The sequence below is a fragment of the Perognathus longimembris genome, chromosome 12 (genome assembly GCF_023159225.1).
Source record: "Perognathus longimembris pacificus isolate PPM17 chromosome 12, ASM2315922v1, whole genome shotgun sequence".
NCBI classification, from domain to species: Eukaryota; Metazoa; Chordata; class Mammalia; order Rodentia; family Heteromyidae; genus Perognathus; species Perognathus longimembris.
The window spans coordinates 17,008,124-17,030,128 of NC_063172.1; the positions used below are offsets into that span (position 1 = coordinate 17,008,124).

At 40.2% G+C, this 22,005-nt stretch overlaps 1 protein-coding gene across 1 annotated transcript in view; it reads left to right on the top strand.

Moving 5' to 3' along the window:
• Ext1 (exostosin glycosyltransferase 1) overlaps positions 1 to 22,005 on the top strand; it is a 277,579-nt gene that overhangs the window by 245,214 nt on the left and 10,360 nt on the right. Inside the window, exons 5-8 of the mRNA XM_048359165.1 lie at positions 5,726 to 5,858; positions 8,425 to 8,543; positions 10,340 to 10,435; positions 17,484 to 17,573. Coding sequence (XP_048215122.1) covers positions 5,726 to 5,858; positions 8,425 to 8,543; positions 10,340 to 10,435; positions 17,484 to 17,573 — 438 coding nt within the window. The remainder of the gene's footprint in view (positions 1 to 5,725; positions 5,859 to 8,424; positions 8,544 to 10,339; positions 10,436 to 17,483; positions 17,574 to 22,005) is intronic.

The window sequence follows — 22,005 nt, forward strand, 5'->3', positions numbered from 1 at the left end:
ATACAAAGTTAACTTCAGATAATATAAACTTGAAGGGTTTTTTGTTTACTTTTTGGTGGTGGTGGTGGTGGTGGTGGTGGTGGTTGGCCTTGAACTCAAGGCCTGGTCACTGTCCCTGAGCTCTTTATGCTCAAGGCTAGTGCCCTACCACTTGAGCCACAGATCCACTTCCAATTTTCTGGTGGCTAACTGGAGAAAAGAGTCTCACAGACTTTCCTTCCCAGAACCATGATCCCCAGATCTCAGTCTCCTGAGTTGCTAGGATTATAGGCGTGAGCCACCAGACTCCAGCTTGAGGATTCTTTACTCAAGATGATCCATACTCAGATTCTAGAACTCTAGGCCCTTCCTTCCTTCCTTCCTTCCTTCCTTCCTTCCTTCCTTCCTTTTCCTTCCTTCCTTCCTTCCTTCCTTCCTTCCTTCCTTCCTTCCTTCCTTCCTTCCTTCCTTCCTTCCTTCTTTCCTATCTTTGCTATACATGTATATAATATATATGTATGTGTACACACATGTGTGCATATATATATACATATATGTTTACATACACACACACCAGCCAATGGGGATGAGATTGCACTGCTGAGTCTTTGGAGAATATAAGCCCTAGAGTTCTATGCAGTGCTTACAAACAGTTGGAAACAGCTTCTCTCATCTGATTCAGTCGTCAGTACTTTTCATTGTGTGGGACCCTATCATGCTGAGGATACTGTTTGTTTTTTCAAATCTGAGTGTAATTTCCTAATGCTACCGCTTCATTGAATCAGAGCCAAACTCTTTGGACTCAGATATTTTTCTTACCCATTAGAAATCATCAAAGAGTCCTGGCACTAAGGACTGAACCATAGGAACTCAGAACAAAGATGAGCAAAAGAAAAGTATATTAAAAATGTAATAATATAGGAGAAACACACAGTACACTGTTTGAAAAGGGGGTCAGGAGAGAGAGGAGAAGGGTTAAAGGAATATAGGGGAGGGGATGAATTTGTTCAGAGTGCTCTGCATGCATCTATGGAATGGACACAATGAAACCCCTTTGTGCTATTGACGAATGGTAATAAAAATTACAGTAATACAAGAAAATAGCTAGTAGTATCTGGAAAAGTACATTTCTAAGAGGAGTTGTATGACGTTTTCTCCATTTTCCTCCTCAGTTAACTGACTATATATTTCAAACTATTGCATTTTTATGCTATTGTGTCATGTTATTTTTAAATCAATGAGATAATGGAAATACAAGATTGTTTTGGCTTTGAGCAAGGTGGCCTATGGTGGCACTGTTTATGTTAGCCAATATCCATTTAGTGGAAAGACTGAGCCAGTACTACATTAACCTACAGCCATTTCCTTCTGTTTTGATGAAGAATAGGCCACATAAAAAGAGATAATGAGGCACCTGTCATTCTTTACTTTAAATTCACATTAATAGGTGGTATCTTCATCAAAGGTGCTATTTGGGGCCTTAAGAAAAATATTGTATCATATGTGCACATGTATTTGCATATATGTATGTATTGATTTTCTGTAGAGCCAAAGAAATTTGACCCACAAGCAATAAGTGCCTTGAGAGGCTTCTAAGTGCTGCCCAATATAGCAGCAATTATAAGGCGACAGAAATGATGATGTTTCAATAGGGTAAATTGAGATCCATATCCTTTCAGTCTTTTGGCAAAGCAAGTTGATATAAGCCATTTAGAAAGGTGCTTGACTACAACAGACAAGGGCCTCATATTTAAAATATACTTAGAACTCAAAAAATTAAGTCCCTCCAAAACAAATCCTCAAAGTAACAACTGCCCCATTAATGAGCGGGCTAAAAACTTAAAGAGAGACTTCTCTGAATTGGAAATAAGAATGGCCAATAGACACAGGAAGAAATGTTCAACATCTCTGGCCATAAAAGAAATGCAAATCAAATCAAAACAACATTGAGATTCCACCTCACCCAGTTAGAACGGCCATTATCAAGAAACTACCAAGAAACTATCAAGAAACAACAGATGCTGGCAGGAATGGGGCAAAAGAAAACGCTACTACACTGTTGATGGGAGTGTAAACTTGTTTAACCACTCTGGAAAGCAGTATGCAGGTTCCTCAAGAGATTAAACATAGAGCTCCCCCATGATCCAGCAACGCCACTTCTGGGCATTTACCCAAAGGATCACAAACAAGGCCGTACTAAAGCCACCAGCACAACCATGTTTATTGTAGCATTATTTACCATGGAACCAACACAGATGCCCCTCAGTAGATGAATGGATCAAGAAAATGTGGACATATATATGTATGTATATATATACATATATACATACATACATACACATATGTACATGTATACATATATGTGTGTATATATACATACACACAGTGGAATTCTGTGCTTCCATTAGAAAGAAAGACATTGCCCCATTCATAAGGAAATGGAAAGACTTGGAAAAAATCGTGTTAAGGGAAGTGAGCCAGACCCAAAGAAACATAGATTCTATGGTTTCCCTCATTGGTAATAAATGGTATATGTTAGGATAGTCCTCGCAGATAGTCACAATAGCTCAATAGCTATCTATGTACATATGATCATATAAGAAGAAGCTAAGCAAAATAAACTCCAAGATATGTAAACAAGAGGATTTTCATTGTTATTTTTAATGTACTATGTGAAATTATTTCTTTTTCCTTTCATTTTTCTTTCCTATGGTTTATGGTTGTCACTGTATTTGATTTTGGTACCCTGAGTATTGCATATACATTCATATACATTTAGCTGAATTAAGGAAGGGAAGGGTGTACCCACTACCTTATATATGTAACTATAACCCCTCTGTACATCACCTTGACATTAAAATTAAATTAAAAATTAAAATAAAATAATTCAAACCTTAAAAAAAAAAAAGGTGCTTGACTATACATGTGACTATCTTCAACAGTGTTCACACCATTTGTCAAAGCCCTAAAGAATCAGCCTTAAATGTAGGGGAAAAATGTGTTAAAAAAATATGTTCATTTCTTTGTATGGAAAAGATTGTTGGTCATTTAGATAAGTAAATCATGACTACTGGGGAAATACCTATAAGAGATAAGATCTATTGTATCATAGCTGTGTAAAAATAGGAAAATATATCAAAATTGAATGTAGGGATGAACATTTCTCTTGAAGGCAAGTGTAAAAATGTAGGCAGCTAGTCTTAATTCCTGAGAGGTTATTATAATTAATGTGGTACTATGTTTTATTACAAATGAAAGTAAGCCATAAAAGTGGCAAATTGCCTGGCCAAAGTGAAGTTCAGCATTTGTTATTGCTTTCATACCTGGACTGATACCATTTTGTCAAGATCCATATGAAAGGAGTATAAAATTCTTACTAATATTTCATAAGAATATTGTAACTGATTATCTTGTTAGCATACCAAACCAAAAAGATAGTCTGTGACAGTGTGACACATAACACCTACACCCAAAGTGAGTGATGACTCGCTTTGTGTCATCTGAGTTTCATGCCATTTGTTTGTAGGTTGGATTTACAGTGTCATCTAGTGCCAGTTTATTCTGTGTCTTGATATCGAAGCATATTCCATTGACCACATTCTGAGAGAACATGAATTTAGGGGAAAAGGGGAGGGCAGCGAAGGATTTAAATGGAGAACTATGCAGGGAAATTGACAGTAGATCTGCAGAGTACATGTAACAATTAAAAAAAACAAAACAGAATAAATGTACAAAGTAGAATTGCTTGCATATAGAAACTCCTCCGAACTATGATGATTTTTCTCATAATTAAACCTGGCTGCCTCATTGTAAATCTTTGTTACCACAGAGTAAACATTAATATTTGTTTGGCTCCTAAGTCTTTACCAAATTAGAAACCTCTATGTAGCCATATTTAACAATTGTATGGAGTGCCACTCAGGGGAATGAGATCTTAGAATTGGGATTCAAAACCAGCCCTGCCAGGAAAGTCCATGCAACTCTTATCTCCAATTCGTCACCCAAAAGCCAGAAGCCGAGGTATATCTCAAGTGGTAGGAAACCCACCTTGAGCCAAAAGGCTTAGATAGCAACCAGAGCCTGAGTTCATGCCAAGGACCAGCATAATGATCAATTTTGATCTGAGTGAGAGATTAAATTCACAAATCAAGAAACTAAGATATTTGTGTTCTAAGTTTCTTTCCTGTTTGCTTCCTTCTCTCTCATTAGGAAAATAACAGGATAAAATATAAATATAAAAATACAAATATAGCTTAGTTTATTACTTGTCAAGTCATCATAGAATGAATATGTTAATAACCTAGCAAATAATTAAACTCTCTCTAAAACAGTTTTTATTTAAAATTACATTGCATTAAAGGGGTTCCTGGAAGATGGTGATTTAAGTCTTCCCACTCTTAAGACTTAAATCAAGATATGTGTGTGCATATATGTGTGCGTGTGTATGTGTGTGTGTGTGTATGTGTGTGTGTGTGTTTGGGCCTGGGGACTGAACGTAAATTCATACATGTTAAATACCCACTCCATTGCTGAACCAGGGTTTTACATTAAAAAATTGCTTGAAACATAAAATTTTGTTATCAAGTTAATTATTTGTCAAATCATATCTTAATGAGTGGATGGTACAATTACAAGAGTGTGAAAGTCACAGAGAGAAAGCCCAGAAGTGGACTAATCACATTCAACTGACAAATGATTTGGGATGGGAGAATATTTGGCTCTAACCGTAGAATTTAATGATCTGCTAGGTCCCAAATCCAACAAAACTAATGAACTAGCTTGGCAATTATTATTCCTCCTGTACCACAGTTCTTGTCCTCTAGGTACGATATGTTGAGCAATTTAGAAAGTCACTACATTTTGAGGTCAGACTACTGAAAATCATCAGCTAGCCAATAACCAAAGTTCCCTTTGGTTACTTAACTATGACAAGAAAATAAATGTACCTTCTGAATTAAAGAAACAGGTCAAAACCTGAGCCACAATGAACACTGAACACGCCTTCTGTGTGTTTTCACTTCAGTCTCTATGTGGTCTACACACATCTTGTTTATGTGAACTGGGGTCCATATTCGGATGCTCAACCATCAAAGAGAGATTATCTGTTCCACATGATATACCTGGAAATAAGCATGGACTTATGGAATGAAAAGAATTTGGGGAAAAGGAGGGAGGTGAAGGATTTAAGTGAATTCTGCAAAGGGAAATGAATAGTGTGCCTAAAAATTACAAGTAGAATAAATAACTAGAATGAATGTTGTACAAAGTAGAATTATTTTCCATGTACAACCTCCTCATAACCAGGATAGTTTTCTCATAACTAAAGCATTGTAAGTCATCCCCTTTGTACCACAGAGTAAACAGTGGATTAGTTATGAAATCAAGTACCATCATATATAAAATGAAGTTATCAGAGCTGTCCCTAATTCTTTTTCACAGCGGAATTTCTCTATCTTCTTTTGAAGAAATGCTGAACGTATGGAGAAAGGAAAATGAGTTAAGAATATAGAATATATGGTTAAACAAGTTTAAGTAGGAAACAAGGTTAGCCATAACTCATCTCTTTCTTCTGCTTTCCACTGCCTGTCACTTCTCTTTGTCTTGCAGACAGTTTTGTCAATGGAGAATTAGGATTAGGCTGTGTAGTCGGTACTTCCCTCAATTTGGATACATTTGGATTAATGTGATCTTTCCCAAGTATCATCAAGGTCTAACACTCACTTTTTGCCATGTCTTTTTTCTGTAGATTATTCAGGACAGAATATTCAAGCACATATCACGTAACAGTTTAATATGGAACCAACATCCTGGAGGATTGTTCGTCCTACCACAGTATTCATCTTATCTAGGAGATTTTCCTTACTACTATGCTAATTTAGGTAAGTGAATTCCTCCCAGAGGTCTGCCTTTGTTTAACTCCCAAATGTCATCCAGAACTAATAACCTCAATTCTGTTATTTTTAATGGTGTCTTCCCAACAGTCTTCATTGGAGTTTGCTTTCTAAGCCTTGTAAGTGACATATCATATCAACAATTATAAAAACAGCCAAGCATTGAAAATATAGATAGGTAGAAAGACAAATACATAAATGATACATACAAATGAGCTTAGGTAGTGAGATGATAGATAGATAGATAGATAGATAGATAGATAGATAGATAGATAGATAGATAGATAAATAGATAAATAGATAAATAGATAACTTCCTTTCCTACCTAAGTAACTACCCATTACATTTAGCAAAGCTCTTTCTTGTTGGGAAATAGACTCCCCCAATTACGGATCATTAAAGATAATAGTAGATTAACTAAGTCTCATCCTATATAAAATGACCTTGAAAGAGCTCTAATTTTTTTCACAATCCCACAAACGACTCTGTCATCTACTAAAGAAAAGCTGATAATAAGGAGAATGGAGAAGGAAATAAGAATATACAAGGGCAAATTCATTCATTCTTTCAACATTTATTAAATTTTTCTCCTGTGCTGTGCTAATGCACAGTCAGGTATTAGAAATAAAAGGTCAAATACACTGCGATCTCTGCTCTCAAGCAGCTTTTAATCTAATCACAGTGGGGAAAGGGAAGAGGCCGAGGGACGTGGCTCCAAAAGAGGCCACTGTCATTGCCATAGACGTTTATGTAGTTGGAGCCCCAGCTGCTCTCATGTTATGACATCTTGGATATTTCACCTCCAAGTTTTAAACTTGAGAAATCATGAAACGGTAAAGCATTTTTTTCAAGTTGAGTGATAAAAAGACTCAAGGTTTTCCACTTCATGCTATTGTTCTCCAAACCAATCTCACCGACCCCCTTTCTTTTAAAGTGGTACATGTTTACCTTAAATCTCACAAAATGAAACTGAAAAAAATTTCATGGTGTCAAGTATTCGGTAATGACAAGAACTCTTTAGTCTGAACCAAAAATGTTGGGGAAACCATATCAGATTCATTCAACAGCCTGTATTAGGGAATGTAGAGTCTAACTAAGCATTGCTTATTTGGAAGGTAGTGATAGTCCAGTGGTTAAGAATTTCCGTGCATTTTTTGGTAGATTGTTGTGATCTTCACTTGGAGATTGCCTGCTAGATTTTATTAGTGGTGCTAATACAGGAAACCTAAAATAGGGACCTTTCTTCCTGTAAAAGAGGCAGTTTCTCAGTCATGGTTATTCTTGTTACTTGAATATGTATCCAGAAATTGGGGACCTTAGCTTTTCCCTAAGGTACAATTGCACTGCTAGCTCAATGACCTCATTTTCTCTACAAAGCATTTGCATAATTCTTTTACACGAAGAGTCCAATGGTAACTTTTACCCCATGGATGTCACATGATGTAAAGTTGAATGTCCCTGCCCTCTGAAGTTCACATGTATGTTACTAAAGTGCCATACATAAGTGAGTCTAAACTAATGGGATTCTAAAAGGCTCTTAACCTGTTTCTAATCTCTTAGTGCAGTTTTTTCGGAAGACTCACAAGTGAGGGAGACGCCACCTCACTTCTGTGTCTGGTGGCCATGGCTGTTTGGCATATTTATCATCCTTTATTACCTAAGGCTCCAGAATTGCAATGCGCAGGTGACAGCATTACATACTTCTTGTCCCAGTTGTATCATGGATTCATATGGAAGACATGCATAGGATATGGAGGCCTCCTTCCCATGATGATGATGGCAGTGGTGGTGATAACAGATAATTCATACTGAGCATTTGTTATTTGCTCAGTCCTGTTGTGAGTTTATTTCTCACAGTAGTCCCAATAAGTAAGGCCTGTGACTAGTGGCCCTATTTCTGGGCTGTGAAGACAGAGAGAGTTAGGTTATCTTTTCCTAAGTAGAAAAATGAGATTGCAGTCTAGGCAGATTCTAGATGCTGTTCTTTTAACCTTTCCTTTCCACTTGCTAGTGATCATTTGAAATACTATTAAGTAGGCAAAAATCCCTTAATTGAATGATTAAGAATCAGCTACATGCAAATGCCTTGGGAGAGAGAGCATAAAGTCCTTAACAAGGTACAAGTGAGTAGAGCAGAGCCTTGCCTGATTGGTGAGTACTGCTTGTGTGTGTGCGTGTGTGAGAGAGAGAAGAGAGAGAACGTGTGTGTGTGTGTGTGTGTGTGTGTGTGTGTGTATGCATGTGTACCTATCTGTGCTTAGGCATTAGTTTCCTAAAAAGCTCAACAGAGATCAAACCAATATCACCAAGGGAGGGGGAGGCCATCAAAAAATCTGGAAGTGGACATTGATCTCTAAATGGCTGAGGTGTATGCTGAGGCAGTAGCAAACTTTTCTGTCCTCTTGTTTCTATCCTGTCAGGACATAAGAAGCAAAGGAAAAATATGCTAGAAGGGAACATTAGCTCCAGGGTGAAGCAATGGAGCAAGACGGAGTCATTTTCTAAGTCTTGTTTTGCAGTGCTCCATTAGGCTCCTCTCTCCTTTCCATTTCAGGTTTAAAGCCCCCTTCCAAATTTACTGCCGTTATCCACGCAGTGACGCCCCTGGTCTCTCAGTCCCAGCCAGTGTTGAAGCTTCTGGTGGCTGCAGCCAAGTCCCAGTACTGTGCCCAGGTGAGTGCACTTGTCATCTTCAGCAGCTTAGAGAGTCCTTGCCCTTTACCTGTTTCCCTCCTGGCACCCCAAGACCCATTGAGCCATCCTCGCATCCTAGCCCTGTTACTCGCTTCAATTTACCATGCCTCATTCTCCCTTCTTAACAACTTAGAACCTCTCAGAAGTGGAATGGGCTCAGGTACAGATTGATTACAGAAAGACAGAACTGGTGCAAGGTGTATACACACACACGCACACACACACACACACACACACACACACACACCTACATAAGTACAGAGAATAGGGTGTGTTTGCTTATTATATCTGTACCTGTAGTCCCACAGCTCTTCAGGAAGTAGAAACAGGAGAACTGCATTCTGAGACCAGCCCAGGCAGAGTTAGCAGAAGAGTACATCAAAAAACCAAGTAGCAGGGCACTTGCCTAGCAAATTGGAAGCCCTGAGATCAACCCCCAGTACTGGATAAAGAAACATTTAAGCAAAAGATACATTAAAGTAATACCAGAAAGCATGCCAGGAGGACCCAGACAGCTACACCTTAGGATTTTCTCCCATAGGAACCATGATTGCTTATAGCACCAAGAGGAAAATCTAACATCTCTGGTGGCAATATTTTTCCAAATCAGTGGTGTCATTCCCGTTCTCTAATAAGGGTGCTTCTGATTTGTGAATTAATGTCTCTAAAAAGGTTTGCAGTTGAGGAAGGAATCAGATGATGTTGAACAGTGCATTTGTTTTAACTAAATGCCTTTATTGGGAATTATAAAGTCATACAAATCAGCAGGCATTCTGGAGAATCTCATCCCACTTCTAGCTCTGATCCTTTTATTCCGCCCACATTGCCTGGTGTAGCACAAGCTCCCAGCAGATGTTCACATGTTTAGTATACATTTTTATTTAACTTGATCAGAGTTGCTATCTCACTCGGCATCTTAAGATATCAGAATTAGGAAACCACACATTACGTTCCAGCAACCTCAAAATTACTTGTTTTTCCCCCAGATTTTCTCTGTCCCCAGAAAGATTGTTCTTTCTGTTCTCACTCTCTGTTTGTTGAAGTAGAGAGGTTCTTAAGGGCGGAAAAATAATAATAGAAGGAATGAATATAACCAAAGCATATTATTTATATATGTGTATATATGGTAATGCCACAGTGAATCTTCTTTCCATATTGCACAATTAATATGCACTAATAAAAATGTAGAAGCGGGTCTGATGTGGTGGTACGTGCCTGTAATTATCCCACCTACTCCGGGGGCCTAGATCAGGAAGATGGGAGTTCAAGGCCAGTCCCTGCAAATGTTAGAGATTGCTTCTCAACAAATGATCTGGCTAGGATGGTACAGGCCTATGGTCTTGGACATGCAGGAGATAGAGATACTAGGATCTTGATCTGAGCCCAACTTTGAACAAAGACAAGAACTTGTATAGGAAGAATAACCAAAGCAAAAAAAGTACTGCTAGTGGCATGGTTCAAGTTAGAACACCTCCTAGCAAGTGCAAGGCCCAGGCCCTGAGTTCAAAGCACAAAATGCAAAGAAAGAGAGAGAGAGAGAGAGAGAGAGAGAGAGAGAGAGAGAGAGAGAGAGAGAGAGAGAGAGAGAGAGAGAGATTTAGAGACAGAGACAGAGAAAATACACAAAAATTTAAATATATACATTCCATTTTGATGTTATCCTTGTAAAAATAACAGTCCCCCATTGTCTGGGTCTATCAGAACAGCAAGAAGAGCCTTAAGGTTCAAGAGCTACCATACCTCAACCAGCCATCTAATTATTCCTGTGCTTTCAGATCATAGTTCTATGGAATTGTGACAAGCCCCTACCAGCCAAACACCGCTGGCCTGCCACTGCTGTGCCTGTCATCGTCATTGAAGGCGAAAGCAAGGTAGGACTCCAAGGGGACCTACACATAGAGCCACCGTGGAATCTTCGTTTCTCTGAGGCATTTTGCTCTTGGCTCTAGAAGTCTTCTTTCTGTGCAGGAGAACTGCTAGGCCTGAATTATATCCTCCAATATTGCATTGGTCTCAGAAAGTCCTTAGCTTTAATAGCCATAGGCTCTAGAATCCGCAAAACCTGGGTGTTAATACTAATCCTTTGGGAAGCTTTGGCCCTTGTGTAGATGCTTACATTGTTGGACCCTCAGTTTGTTCATTCATGTGATGGAAATAAATAAGGCATATATCCCAGGGTTGATGTGATGATGGAATGAACTAAGGGCCTGCTAACTTTTCAAACATGATGAGGATAACCATAAGGCTAATGGCAGATAAGACATGAGATTTTCTTAGCTAATTAATCACAGTGGGTTGTGTCCTTCAGAATAGTATTTCACTCACTCAAGTTTTTCTTTTGATGTCTTACTGGCCCCTGGTTTCCAGTCTCCAATCCACTCTGCCTAGAGCTGAATGATCTAATCATCATGTAGCCCCTTCAGGGTCTCCATTTGACAATGTCTTAACTTGACATTTGAAGCCACATGCAGCCTGGCCCAGGCCAGCCTTCCAGTCCTCTCTCTTATTGCTTTCCCCTCCAGACACCATTTACACTGATCTGAATTGCATTCTGTCCCTTCCTACCTCTAATTTGTGTTTTTCCATTTGCCATAAGTCTTGGCCACCCTGCTCCACTCTTCATCTCTGTCAAGATTCCCATATATCTTTTAAGCCCCTGTCCACCTGTTACCTCCTCCTTGAAATTGCTTCCACACTTGCAGCCAAAGGTGAGCTCATTTCCTCAGCTACTGTGTATTGCTTTCTTATAAATCTCATTGTAAAGAAATCAGTTAATGCTAAGTGACTTTGGATGGGTAAAGCAATGTCATCCAGGAGACATCCTTTGCTGGCCCTGAACAAACCAGTCATGAGAGACTGACACTAAAACACCTTTGAGCCAGAATGACAACAAATCAGTCACTTGAGCTCAGTCATCATTTAACTCAACTGAGGTGGTGGTCTCATATGGTTTCACATAATACTGTGAGAATTCCAATGGTCCCATGGAGAAAAGGTGATCTGTCCATTTATCTTTTGAGTTCCCATTGATGATGGGCATTGTGTAATAGGTTTCCAACACAGTGGGGAGCATGATAAATAGAGCATTCATGGGACTGTGATCAAAGTAAGTGGTTATCAGAGAGGCTGATCAATGAACATTTATTTAAAAAGGTAGGTGTTAGAATAGCCACAAGCTTTCTGGTATAAGTTCTTACCTTGTGTATTCATCTCAACAAAAACAACAGGCAAGTAACTTAAGTGCCTGCCTCACTCGTGACAGTGCCCAACAGTGCTCAGCTATTGGAAATCTCTTCTGGACTTTTGGTATTCTATATTCCCTTGGGTAAGCAGATCTCCTTCCAGGTAGATTTAAGTGTGTGCCCCTCCTGGGCTTGAACTCAGGGCCTTGGCACTATCTCTGAGCTTTTCTGCTCAAGGCTATAGCACTCTACCACTTGAGCCATAGCTCCACTTCGGGCTTTTTTTGTGTGTGATCAACTGGAGATAAAAGTCTCATAGAGTGGCTCTACCTCTGGCTTATTTTTGATGATTAACTAGAGGTAAAAGTCTCATAGTCTTTTTTCCCCTGGGCTGGCTTCTGACCACGATCCTTTGATCTCAGCTTCCTGAATTGCTAGGATTGCAGGCATGTGACATCAGTTCCCGCCTGGACAGATATTTTTGACTGGAAGCCATCTGATTCCTCTAGATAGCATTGAATTTTCATGCTCTGAATCATTGACTGATTTTCACTTGCAATGTAAAGACGCTACCAATTATCTTTTTTCTAAAGTAGTAATGAAAACAATAAGACTTTTCCCATGGGTTTTATGAGATTATCTAGTACAGGATGCCCCAGATTCTCACAACTGTCTCCATCCAAGCTCCTGGCAGTCTTTTTAATCCTCACTTCACCTCTCTTGTGGCCAACAATTCCAGTGAGCTATGTGGTACCTGTTCCTTTGCCCTCACACTCAATACCTTAGGATTGCACTATCTACTGAAGTATTTGCCCTTTAGTGTGGGTTTAGACTCTATCTCTTAGGGCCCAGACTTAGGCCCACCTTGAAGACTGAGTAAGATTACATTTCACATCTTACCTACATTGATGAAGCAAGTTCATAAACAAAAGAGGCCAGTTCCTTTAAGTCCAAAAGTTGAGCACACAAAGGAGCAGCAGCCCTGCATCTTCTTCATTCTCCATCTTAAAATGCCCATGTCTAGCCTTGAATTCAAAATGGATGTGTTGTGCTGCTTTGGCTGAAAAGATTCTATTTTGAATTTATAGGCCTTGTCTTTGCAGTTTTCCCCTGTAGGCTGAACAAGGGAAAGGTCAGGGCGCTGCTAAGCTGCCAGCTAATGGTTTTTGCGTTGCTCAGTGGACATGTAAACACTAGCAAGAGAATTGCTGCAGGGTGAGATTTCCAAATGCTATGTGTATGGGTTTGCTGCTCGCTTTATATTTTTATTTTATTTTGAAAGTCTGAGCAAGATTTAAAAATGAAGAGAAAGAAACCCTATCCTAGTTGACAGCCCGTGGGAGCCATCCCTGCAGCCACTTTTGCTGTAGATGAATCCCAGGAGCTCTCAGATAGGTTAGCCTGGCACTTCTCATTCCCAGCGTCTGAAGATCTCCTGTAGCTTCAGGCCTGTGGCTTGGGTTAGAGAGGAGACCTGTTCACGAGCTGGCTTCTTGATGGATGCATAACTTGAGCTTCTTTGGGCTGCTCTGATTGGTGGAGCGTACCTCTGACAGCCAGTTGGGTGTCTCCTCGTCCCCATTCCCTTGGTCTCCAGGGTTCAGCTGCTTCATTCCCTGGCTTTGTGCCTTCAAAGTCATTGGCAAGTATGGTGTGTCTCTCAGGTCTGTAATTGTGAGTTCAGCTGGTTGTCATCACCACTGACACAATTCCCAGAGGAATCTGGTGAAAAGTTTGCTTGTCATATCTGTCCGCATGTTCACTTTGAGGTTCTCCTCAAACCTGTGACAGGCAGAACAAGTGACTGAAGGGTTCTGCACAGTTATACCATCTGAGAAAAGACCATCTGAGCTCCATCTTGGGCAAAATGCTTAACCTTTCTGTATCCCAGCTTCCACGCTATTTATAAGTGACAAGTGTTACCAATATGAAATGAAGTCAAGTACAGAAAGGACATAGGGCATTTCTTGGCATATATGTATATGCTGTTATTTTTTAATTAGTTACTTTTTGGTACATTCAACACAAAAGCAATCCATGGTTGTTACATAGTGACCCTTCTGCCCTTCATTTTTCTAAGCCTCTCACTCCCTTCACTACAGACTTGGCCATACGTGGGTCTTGCCTCAAATTTATTCACACACCACCTTCACAGCTGTCCTAAATCTGTGAACTATAAGTGCCACTCTTTATTTAAAAATTTCCTTCCAAGCAACATTTTATTTTAATAAAATTATCTATAGGCAACCATATATATAGTGGTAGATAGTTGTATGCCTGTTATGGGTATAGCTACATATACATATGTGTGTGTTCTCTATAATGTGTGTTAGAATAAATACATAGTTATTTGCATGTACCCCATGGTGATCTGGGCTCCCAGGGGTGTGTCCCACATAGCAGCACTGGTTGTCTGTTGTGTCACTTGGCCCTTGTTAGGTTTCTTGTCTGTAATGCCCAGTTTCTATCTATGCCTTCCAAGGTCCTTCAAAAGTGTAGTTTCGAAATTGAAAGAGAAAGTTCACTACCAAACACATTCTATGAAGCCAGTATAACCCTCCTCCCAAAACCAGGCAGAGACTCATCCCGGAAAGAGAACTATAGACCGATTTCCCTGATAAACATTGATGCAAAAATTCTCAACAAAATTCTGGCCAATCGACTTAAACAGGTAATCAAAAAAAATTATAAGCCATGATCAAAATGGATTCATCCCAGGGATGCAAAGTTGGTTCAATATATGCAAGTCAATTAATGTAATCTACCACATCAACTGGAGCAAGGTAAAGAACCACGTGGTTTTATCTCTGGATGCGGAAAAAGCGTTCCATAAAATCCAGCATCCATTTATGATAAAAGCCTTGGAAAAATTGGGATTTCAGGGAGTATAATAAAGGGAATCTATGACAAACCAACAGCAAACATAATTCTAAACGGTGAAAAGCTAAAGCCATTCCCTTTAAAATCAGGAGCAAGACAGGGATGTCCGCTCTCTCCCCTCCTCTTATAGTACTAGAATTCCTAGCCAGAGCAATTAGGCAAGAAGAAAATATAAAGGGGATCCAAATAGGAAACGATGAATTCAAACTTTCTCTTTTTGCAGATGACATGATCCTATACCTAAAGAACCCCATAGACTCTGCTCCCACGCTACTAGAGCTGATCCAAAACTTTGGCAAAGTGGCAGGATACAAAATAAACCCTCAAAAATCAACGGCCTTTCTCTATGCTAATGACTCGAAGACCTAGGCCGAAATGAGGAGAGCAGCTCCTTTTGCAGTAGCCTCAAAAAACATAAAATACCTAGGAATAACCTGAACCAAAGAAGTGACAGACCTCTATGATGAGAACTTTTAAAACGTGAAAAATGAAATTAAGGCAGAACTAAGGAAATGGAAAAACCTCCCATGCTCCTGGATTGGGAGGATTAATATAGTTAAAATGGCAATATTGCCAAAGTCTATCTACAAATTCAATGCAGTACCCATTAATAGCCCAACACCATTTTTTAATGAAATGAAGCAATCCAGAAATTCATATGGAAAAATAAAAGACCCAGAATAGCAAAAACAATCCTAAGCAGAAAGAACAGTGCTGGAGGAATTACAATACCCAACTTCAAGCTGTATTATAAAGCTATAGTAATAAAAACAGCTTTGTATTGGCACCGGAACAGTCCTGAAGACCAATGGAACAGAATTGAAGACCCAGAAATGAACCCACAGAACTACGCCTACTTAATCTTTGATAAAGGAGCTAAAAAAAAAAATAGGATGGAAGAAAGATAGCTTATTTAACAAATGGTGCTGGCAAAACTGGTTCAACACCTGCAACAAACTAAAACTAGATCCTTATATATCACCCTACACCATAATCAATTCCAAATGGATCAAAGATCTCGAAATAAAAACAGATACCCTGAAAACACTAAAAGAAGGAGTAAGAGAAACACTTGGGCTCCTTGGCACAGGATGGAACTTCCTTAACAAAGACCCAGAAATGCTACAAATCAAAGAAAGGTTTTACAAATGGAACTGCATCAAACTGCAGAGCTTCTGCAGGGCAAAGGACATAGCTCGCAAGATAAACAGAAAAGATCTTTACCGGCCATAAAATGGACAAAGGCCTCATATCTAAAATATATGGAGAACTAAAGAAATTAAATTCCTCCAAAACAAAACTGCAAAGAACCAACAGCCCTCTCAACAAGTGTGCTAAAGACTTAAAAAGAGACTTCTCTGATGAGGAAATGAGAATGGCCAAGAGACATGTGAAAAAGTGTTCTACATCACTGGCCATAAAAGAAATGCAAATCAAAAAAACATTGAGATTCCACCTCACCCCAGTAAGAATGTCCTTTATCAAGAAAACTAACAATAATAAATGTTGGAGGGGATGTGGCCAAAAGGGAACCGTACTTCATTGTTGGTGGGAATGTAAACTGGTTCAGCTACTCTGGAAAACAGGATGGAGATTCCTCAGAAGGCTAAATATAGAGCTCCCCTATGACCCAGCAGCCCCACTTTTGGGCATCTACCCAAAAGACCACAAACAAGAACACACTAAAGCCACCAGCACAACAATGTTGTTCATCACAGCACAATTTGTCATAGCTAAAATATGGAACCAACCCAGATCAGTAGACAAATGGATTAGGAAAATGTGGCACATATACACAATGGAATTTTATGCCTCTATCAGAAAGAATGACATTGCCCCATTTGTAAGGAAATGGAAAGTACTTGGAAAAAATTATATTAAGTGAAGTGAGCCAGACCCAAAGAAACATGGACTCTATGGTCTCCCTCATAGGGAATAATTAGCACAGGTTTAGGCTAATCACAGCAGAGGATCACAAGAGCCTAATATCTATGCTTTTATGAATGCGTAAGATGATACTAAGTGAAATGAACTCCGTGTTATGGAAATGACTGTTATATCATTGTTGTAATTTTTACTTTCAACATGCCATGTGAAACCGTAGCTTCTATTGTTGATGATCCTCTTGTATCCCCTTCCTGTGGTTATACCCACACTATCACTGTATCTTATCTGAGTACACTAGAAACTGTATATACTGGTATTAGAACTAGGAAAGTGAAAGGGAATATCAAAATTCAGAGACAAAAGATAAAAAGACAAACAACTACAAAAGCAATACTTGCGAAACCATTTGGTGTAAACCAACTGAGCAACTCATGGGGGGATAGGGAGAGGGGGAGAGGGGAATGAGGAAGGAGATAACAAAAAGTACAAGAAATGTATCCAATGCCTAACGTATGAAACTGTAACCTCTCTGTACATCACTTTGACAATAAATAAGAAAAAAAATAATGAAAAAAAAAAAAGAAAAGAAGTGTAGTTTCTCCTGCAAAGCTTGTATTTCTTCTAGGCTTCTGGCTGCACTGGCCTCCGTTCTCCTGGAATCTTGTCTTTTGAGCTAAAACTAGTCATTTGGTTCTTCATGTCTCTAGACCTTCTCAGAGGCAAAATCTGCATCTTATTTATTACCTTTGTCCTCCCTTTGACCAGCAAGTAGATGCCAATAATTGCTAAACGAATGAGCCATCATTGATGAGAGATGGAAGTCTTTTCAACATAGAGGGATGACATGGTAGTCAAGAATTCCTTATGATGTTGAGGATGGGGAAGTTTTCCTGAAGAAATCAAGGCTCTAAAATCACCCTCCCTTTCTTCTCATTCTCTCCTTCCTGCCTACTTCCTCCCTCCTTCCCAGGTTATGAGCAGCCGGTTTTTGCCCTATGACAACATCATCACGGATGCTGTGCTCAGTCTTGATGAAGACACTGTGCTTTCAACAACTGAGGTAAGGACCATGTCTGGGAGTGGAGGTGTGGGGTGTTCCTCACCTAGTTCTTACAAGTCCCCAGGTGGTAACTCTTCTTTTGCCCTTGCCTTAGTGGAAGTGGAAAACATTTTTCAAAGCTTCCTACAGAATTGGTTTTAATTAGCCCAAATCCTGTTAGCACCTTGCCACCACCAAGCACTCTGATGAGGGCACTTTTCCTTTTGTTTTCTCTGCTAATTAGCTCCTCATTTGCATGACTGTTCCTCACCTCTCCCCTTCTGCCTTTCCTCCTTTTCTGTTTTTAACCAGCACAGCTGTGGGCAGGTGTGCGGAACCTCAGTGAGGGAAGGGGCCCTGCTTAGCTGATTGCTGTTCAATGCAAACCATCACATCCCTTCCCCAGTTATCCCTGCACCCTGTGTGCTGTCTCAAGAGAGAGGATTCTGGAGTCCAAACACAGTTGCTGTTCTTGTCGTCGTCATCATCATCATCATCATCATCTTCTGTCTCGATCTGAAGCATACCAACCCCACACATGTTAATAGCAAAAACTTCACTTTAAGGCTAACATGGAGAAACATGGTTTTTGTATGTTCAGATATTTATGCCCAAAATAAGATTGCTCAAAGAATATGTGTGACGAAGAGAGAGAAGAGGGAAAATAAAGATGTTAGAAAAGCAATTTTTTACCATTCCAATAAGTATTGATCTCTGAAACCTTCTCTGAAGCTGTAGTTGATCTCAAAGATTGCCATACAGGGCTGCAGTATATCAGAATGCATTATTAATAGTAGCTTCTCAAAACCACAGAAGCTTAACTAGTTGTTCTTTCCTGTCCCTTTCTTTCGTCTCATTTTATTTTTAATGTTTTTCCATTTGGCATAGACATTGGCTCCTACCAGCGTGAGCTCCAATCTGGTTCTTGTGATAAAACATGGGGATGACCAAGTTCAAATTCCATGGCTCCTTCTGAACTTTCCTCAGATAGACTTACAGACCTTATGCACCAGGGCAACCTAAATCACCACAGGACAAAATAGCCTGGGCCTCACCTTGTTCACATGCTTTCTACATCACCAAAGCTCTATAAATACTTGTTGAAGGGATGTTTAAAGGGATGAGTGATAGGGGGATTAAAAGGGTGAACACACAGCTAATTGTGTCATGTGCATCAGCAGGAAAAGTGCTGTTGGGCCAAAGATATTCTTAGCATTCAAAGGGAAGGATGGCTATGAAATAGAAGCCATGAGAGCCACAGCTTCCCGCACACAGCCTACACAGACTAGCATCCCAGGTGCACACACATGCAACAAGTATTTATTGACAGATTTCTTTCTTCTAGTCTCTATGCCAGGTACTTAAGTTACACCATCCCTGCCTGTATCTATCAGTCCTGGCAGCAAATTGAATTCAAATTCAAATGAAAAGATTTCAGATTACTTAAGGAGAGTATGGGTGGGGTTGACAGAGCCCATAAGAGATAGTGAGGAGCCTGATGATGAGTAGCATGAGCAGAAAGCTGTCTCTAAACCCCTGGGCTTAAAGGGATAGGACAAAGAATGATGGAGACTTCCAAAGTCCCTGAGCCAGGAGAGAGAGGCCTCTGTACAGGCTGTGCTCACACAAGAGTGCTCCTGCTGTCAGAACTCTGGAGCCATGGGAGGAAAGGAGCAGGAGACAGATTCTTGACTTCTGTTCCATCTCATCTTCACCTGAGGACGTCCGTTAACTTGGCCCAACCAGACACCAGGTAGTAAGGAAGGTCAGGCAGTGCCATCCCTTAGGTGTATCAGACAGTGTCTCCTTGCTGTCACAAAGTACTTGAGTAACACAGTCTAAGGAGGGGAGATTTATTATGACTCCAGGTTTCAGAAGTTCCAGTCCATCATGGAAGGGGAGGCATAGCAGAGCAGAGAAGCTCACATGATGGTCAGGGAGAAGAGTGAGAGGGAGAGTGATAATGCATGGCTTTCTCCTTTCTCTATTTATTCCATCTAGGCTCTTAACCTGTGATGGTGTGGCCCATCTTTAGAGTGAGTCTTCTCTTAGTTAATTAATCTCCGGAATTACCTTACTGAAGCACCTGGAATTGTTGCTTTACCCATCTCCTAGGCATCTCTCAATCTATCCAGTTGACAGTCGAGAGTGACCATCATGCTAGGGTTCCATCAATCCAGGGCACAGAGCAGAGCATTCAGAGGACAAACAGCAAAAAGCGGCACATTCACATGGCAAATGAATGATGGTGTATGTTCTTAAGGTATCATCCTCTGACCTGGACTGTGATTTGTCATGTATCTTCCCTTGGGCAATTAGGGTCATTGTAAGCTTTGTCATTTCCTGTCTCCTGGAGAAATAACTTTGAGGTACTGTGATGTGTTTTTTGTGCTGGCTGGTGGATTTCCTTCTAAAAAATAGCAATTCTAGCCACTCAGTGCATGCTGGGAGGAACATGTGGCATATGTAAAGTAATTAGAAGTCAAAGTAGATTGGAAATAATATGTAAATTGAAGAGGCTGGCATTCGGGTTTGCTTTTGCCTGCTGATCAGTGAGGGGTTGTGTTGTCTAAAATGTGTGTGAGCAGGGATTTCTCTATTCTCTTCTTTTAGGTGAATAAATGTTGGTTCAACTTTTCTCCTTTTGAAAGGCTCTTACCTTGTATAAATATGTCTCTGTAGTATTAAGGATAGATTTAAAAAAAAACCCCAGCATCTCATAAAGGGTATTAGATATACTTGGTTATTTACATTTCTGTGAGTTGCTGCAAACCCTCAAAAGAAAACAGATGTTGATTCTTTATAAGAAAAGGGGCCTTACGCTGACCTTGGCCTTCTTTGATGTGTTAATGATCTGCATGAAAGCAGAACTATCCAAAGAATCATAGTTTTATCTGAATTTACTTTGGAGCTCCTTTGAAACAACTTGAAACAGCTTTGAGGTAGTAAGAAATTCACGTGATGAGAACACCCTCATTGGGTTCTGTTGCCAGGCCACGTGCTTCCTTTTCAAAGAATAATGGAGAAGCCCAAAGAGTGCTGACAGCCCTGCAGCTCCTTTGACAACAGGATGCCCTATGCCATCCGTTGGCCCCCATCAGTAGCCAACTCCAGTGATGGGGAGTACACCTCATTTCAGTTTTCTAGCAAATTCTGCCCACCCGCTCCCTACTGTCTTTAAAAGACAGTTTAAAACTTTGAGAGAGTCTATTCCCCACCACGGTGTTCTGCACATACCCCTCCTCCCCTTCTCCTTCTATGCTCCCAGAAGGGTGCTTTTCTATACAAGCCCTAATAAGTCCTTTCTTATCTCCAGATAAGTTTGTTAGTAGGGATTTGGAAGAGGAACAGAGCCAATAGAGACATTTTTTTTAATGAGGAGTTGCTTCCACGGATGAAGGAGGCTGTGAAGTTTATCATCTGCTCTCCCTAAGATGAAGTAGCAGGAAAGCTGGTAGCATAGTCGCAGTCAGTCAGAAGCCCTGAGAACCAGGAGAGCCAATGGTTCAATTCCAGTCCAAGATACTGAAGTAGTGAAAGTGACAGGACATTTATCTTAACAAGAATAGACTTTTTTTTTTTTCCTCCTCCCCCTCCCCCTGTCAGTACTGGGGCTTGAAATCAGGGCTTGGGCACTTTGCTTTTTCTCTCAAGGCTGGCACTCTACCACTTGAACAAACAGCTCCACTTCCAACTTTTTTTTCTGGTTACTTGATGTATCATGGACTTTGCTACCCTGGCTACCATCTAACCAAGAGTCTCAGATCTCAGCCTCCTGAGTATTTAGGATTACAGGTGTGAGCCTGCACCAGCACCTGAATAAGTATTCTTTTTTTTTTTTTGGCCAGTACCGGGCCTTGGACTCAGGGCCTGAACACTGTCCCTGGCTTCTTCCCACTCAAGGCTAGCACTCTGCCACTTGAGCCACAGCGCCGGCTTCTGGCCGTTTTCTGTATATGTGGTGCTGGGGAATCGAACCTAGGGCCTCGTGTATCCGAGGCAGGCACTCTTGCCACTAGGCTATATCCCCAGCCCTGAATAAGTATTCTTTCAATAGACTTAAAGTCAACCATCTCTAGAATGAAAAGGACAGTGCTTTTTGCTGAGGCATCGGTGTTAATGAAGTGTAAGGGGATTGAGGTATCAGGCCCCTCTCTGGAACAACCTATGGGACATAATCATGTGCTGAGACTGAGGGAGGTTTACTGAATTCATTTGATCTCCAAGGCGTGATTTACTGATCTGGGTAGGTAAATTATGCATCTCCTGTTTTAGAACCATTTGTTGACCTTTCTCAGGGTAGAATGAAACCTATCATCAGTCCTTGGTTGGGTTGAGTCCTCTAAAAAGCTCATCTTGCAACATTCTATCACTGGTGAACCACAGGTAGTTGAAAAATGAATTACAGTGTTTTTTCTCAGAGAAAATTTTAGGTGTTTTGTCTTGTCCCATC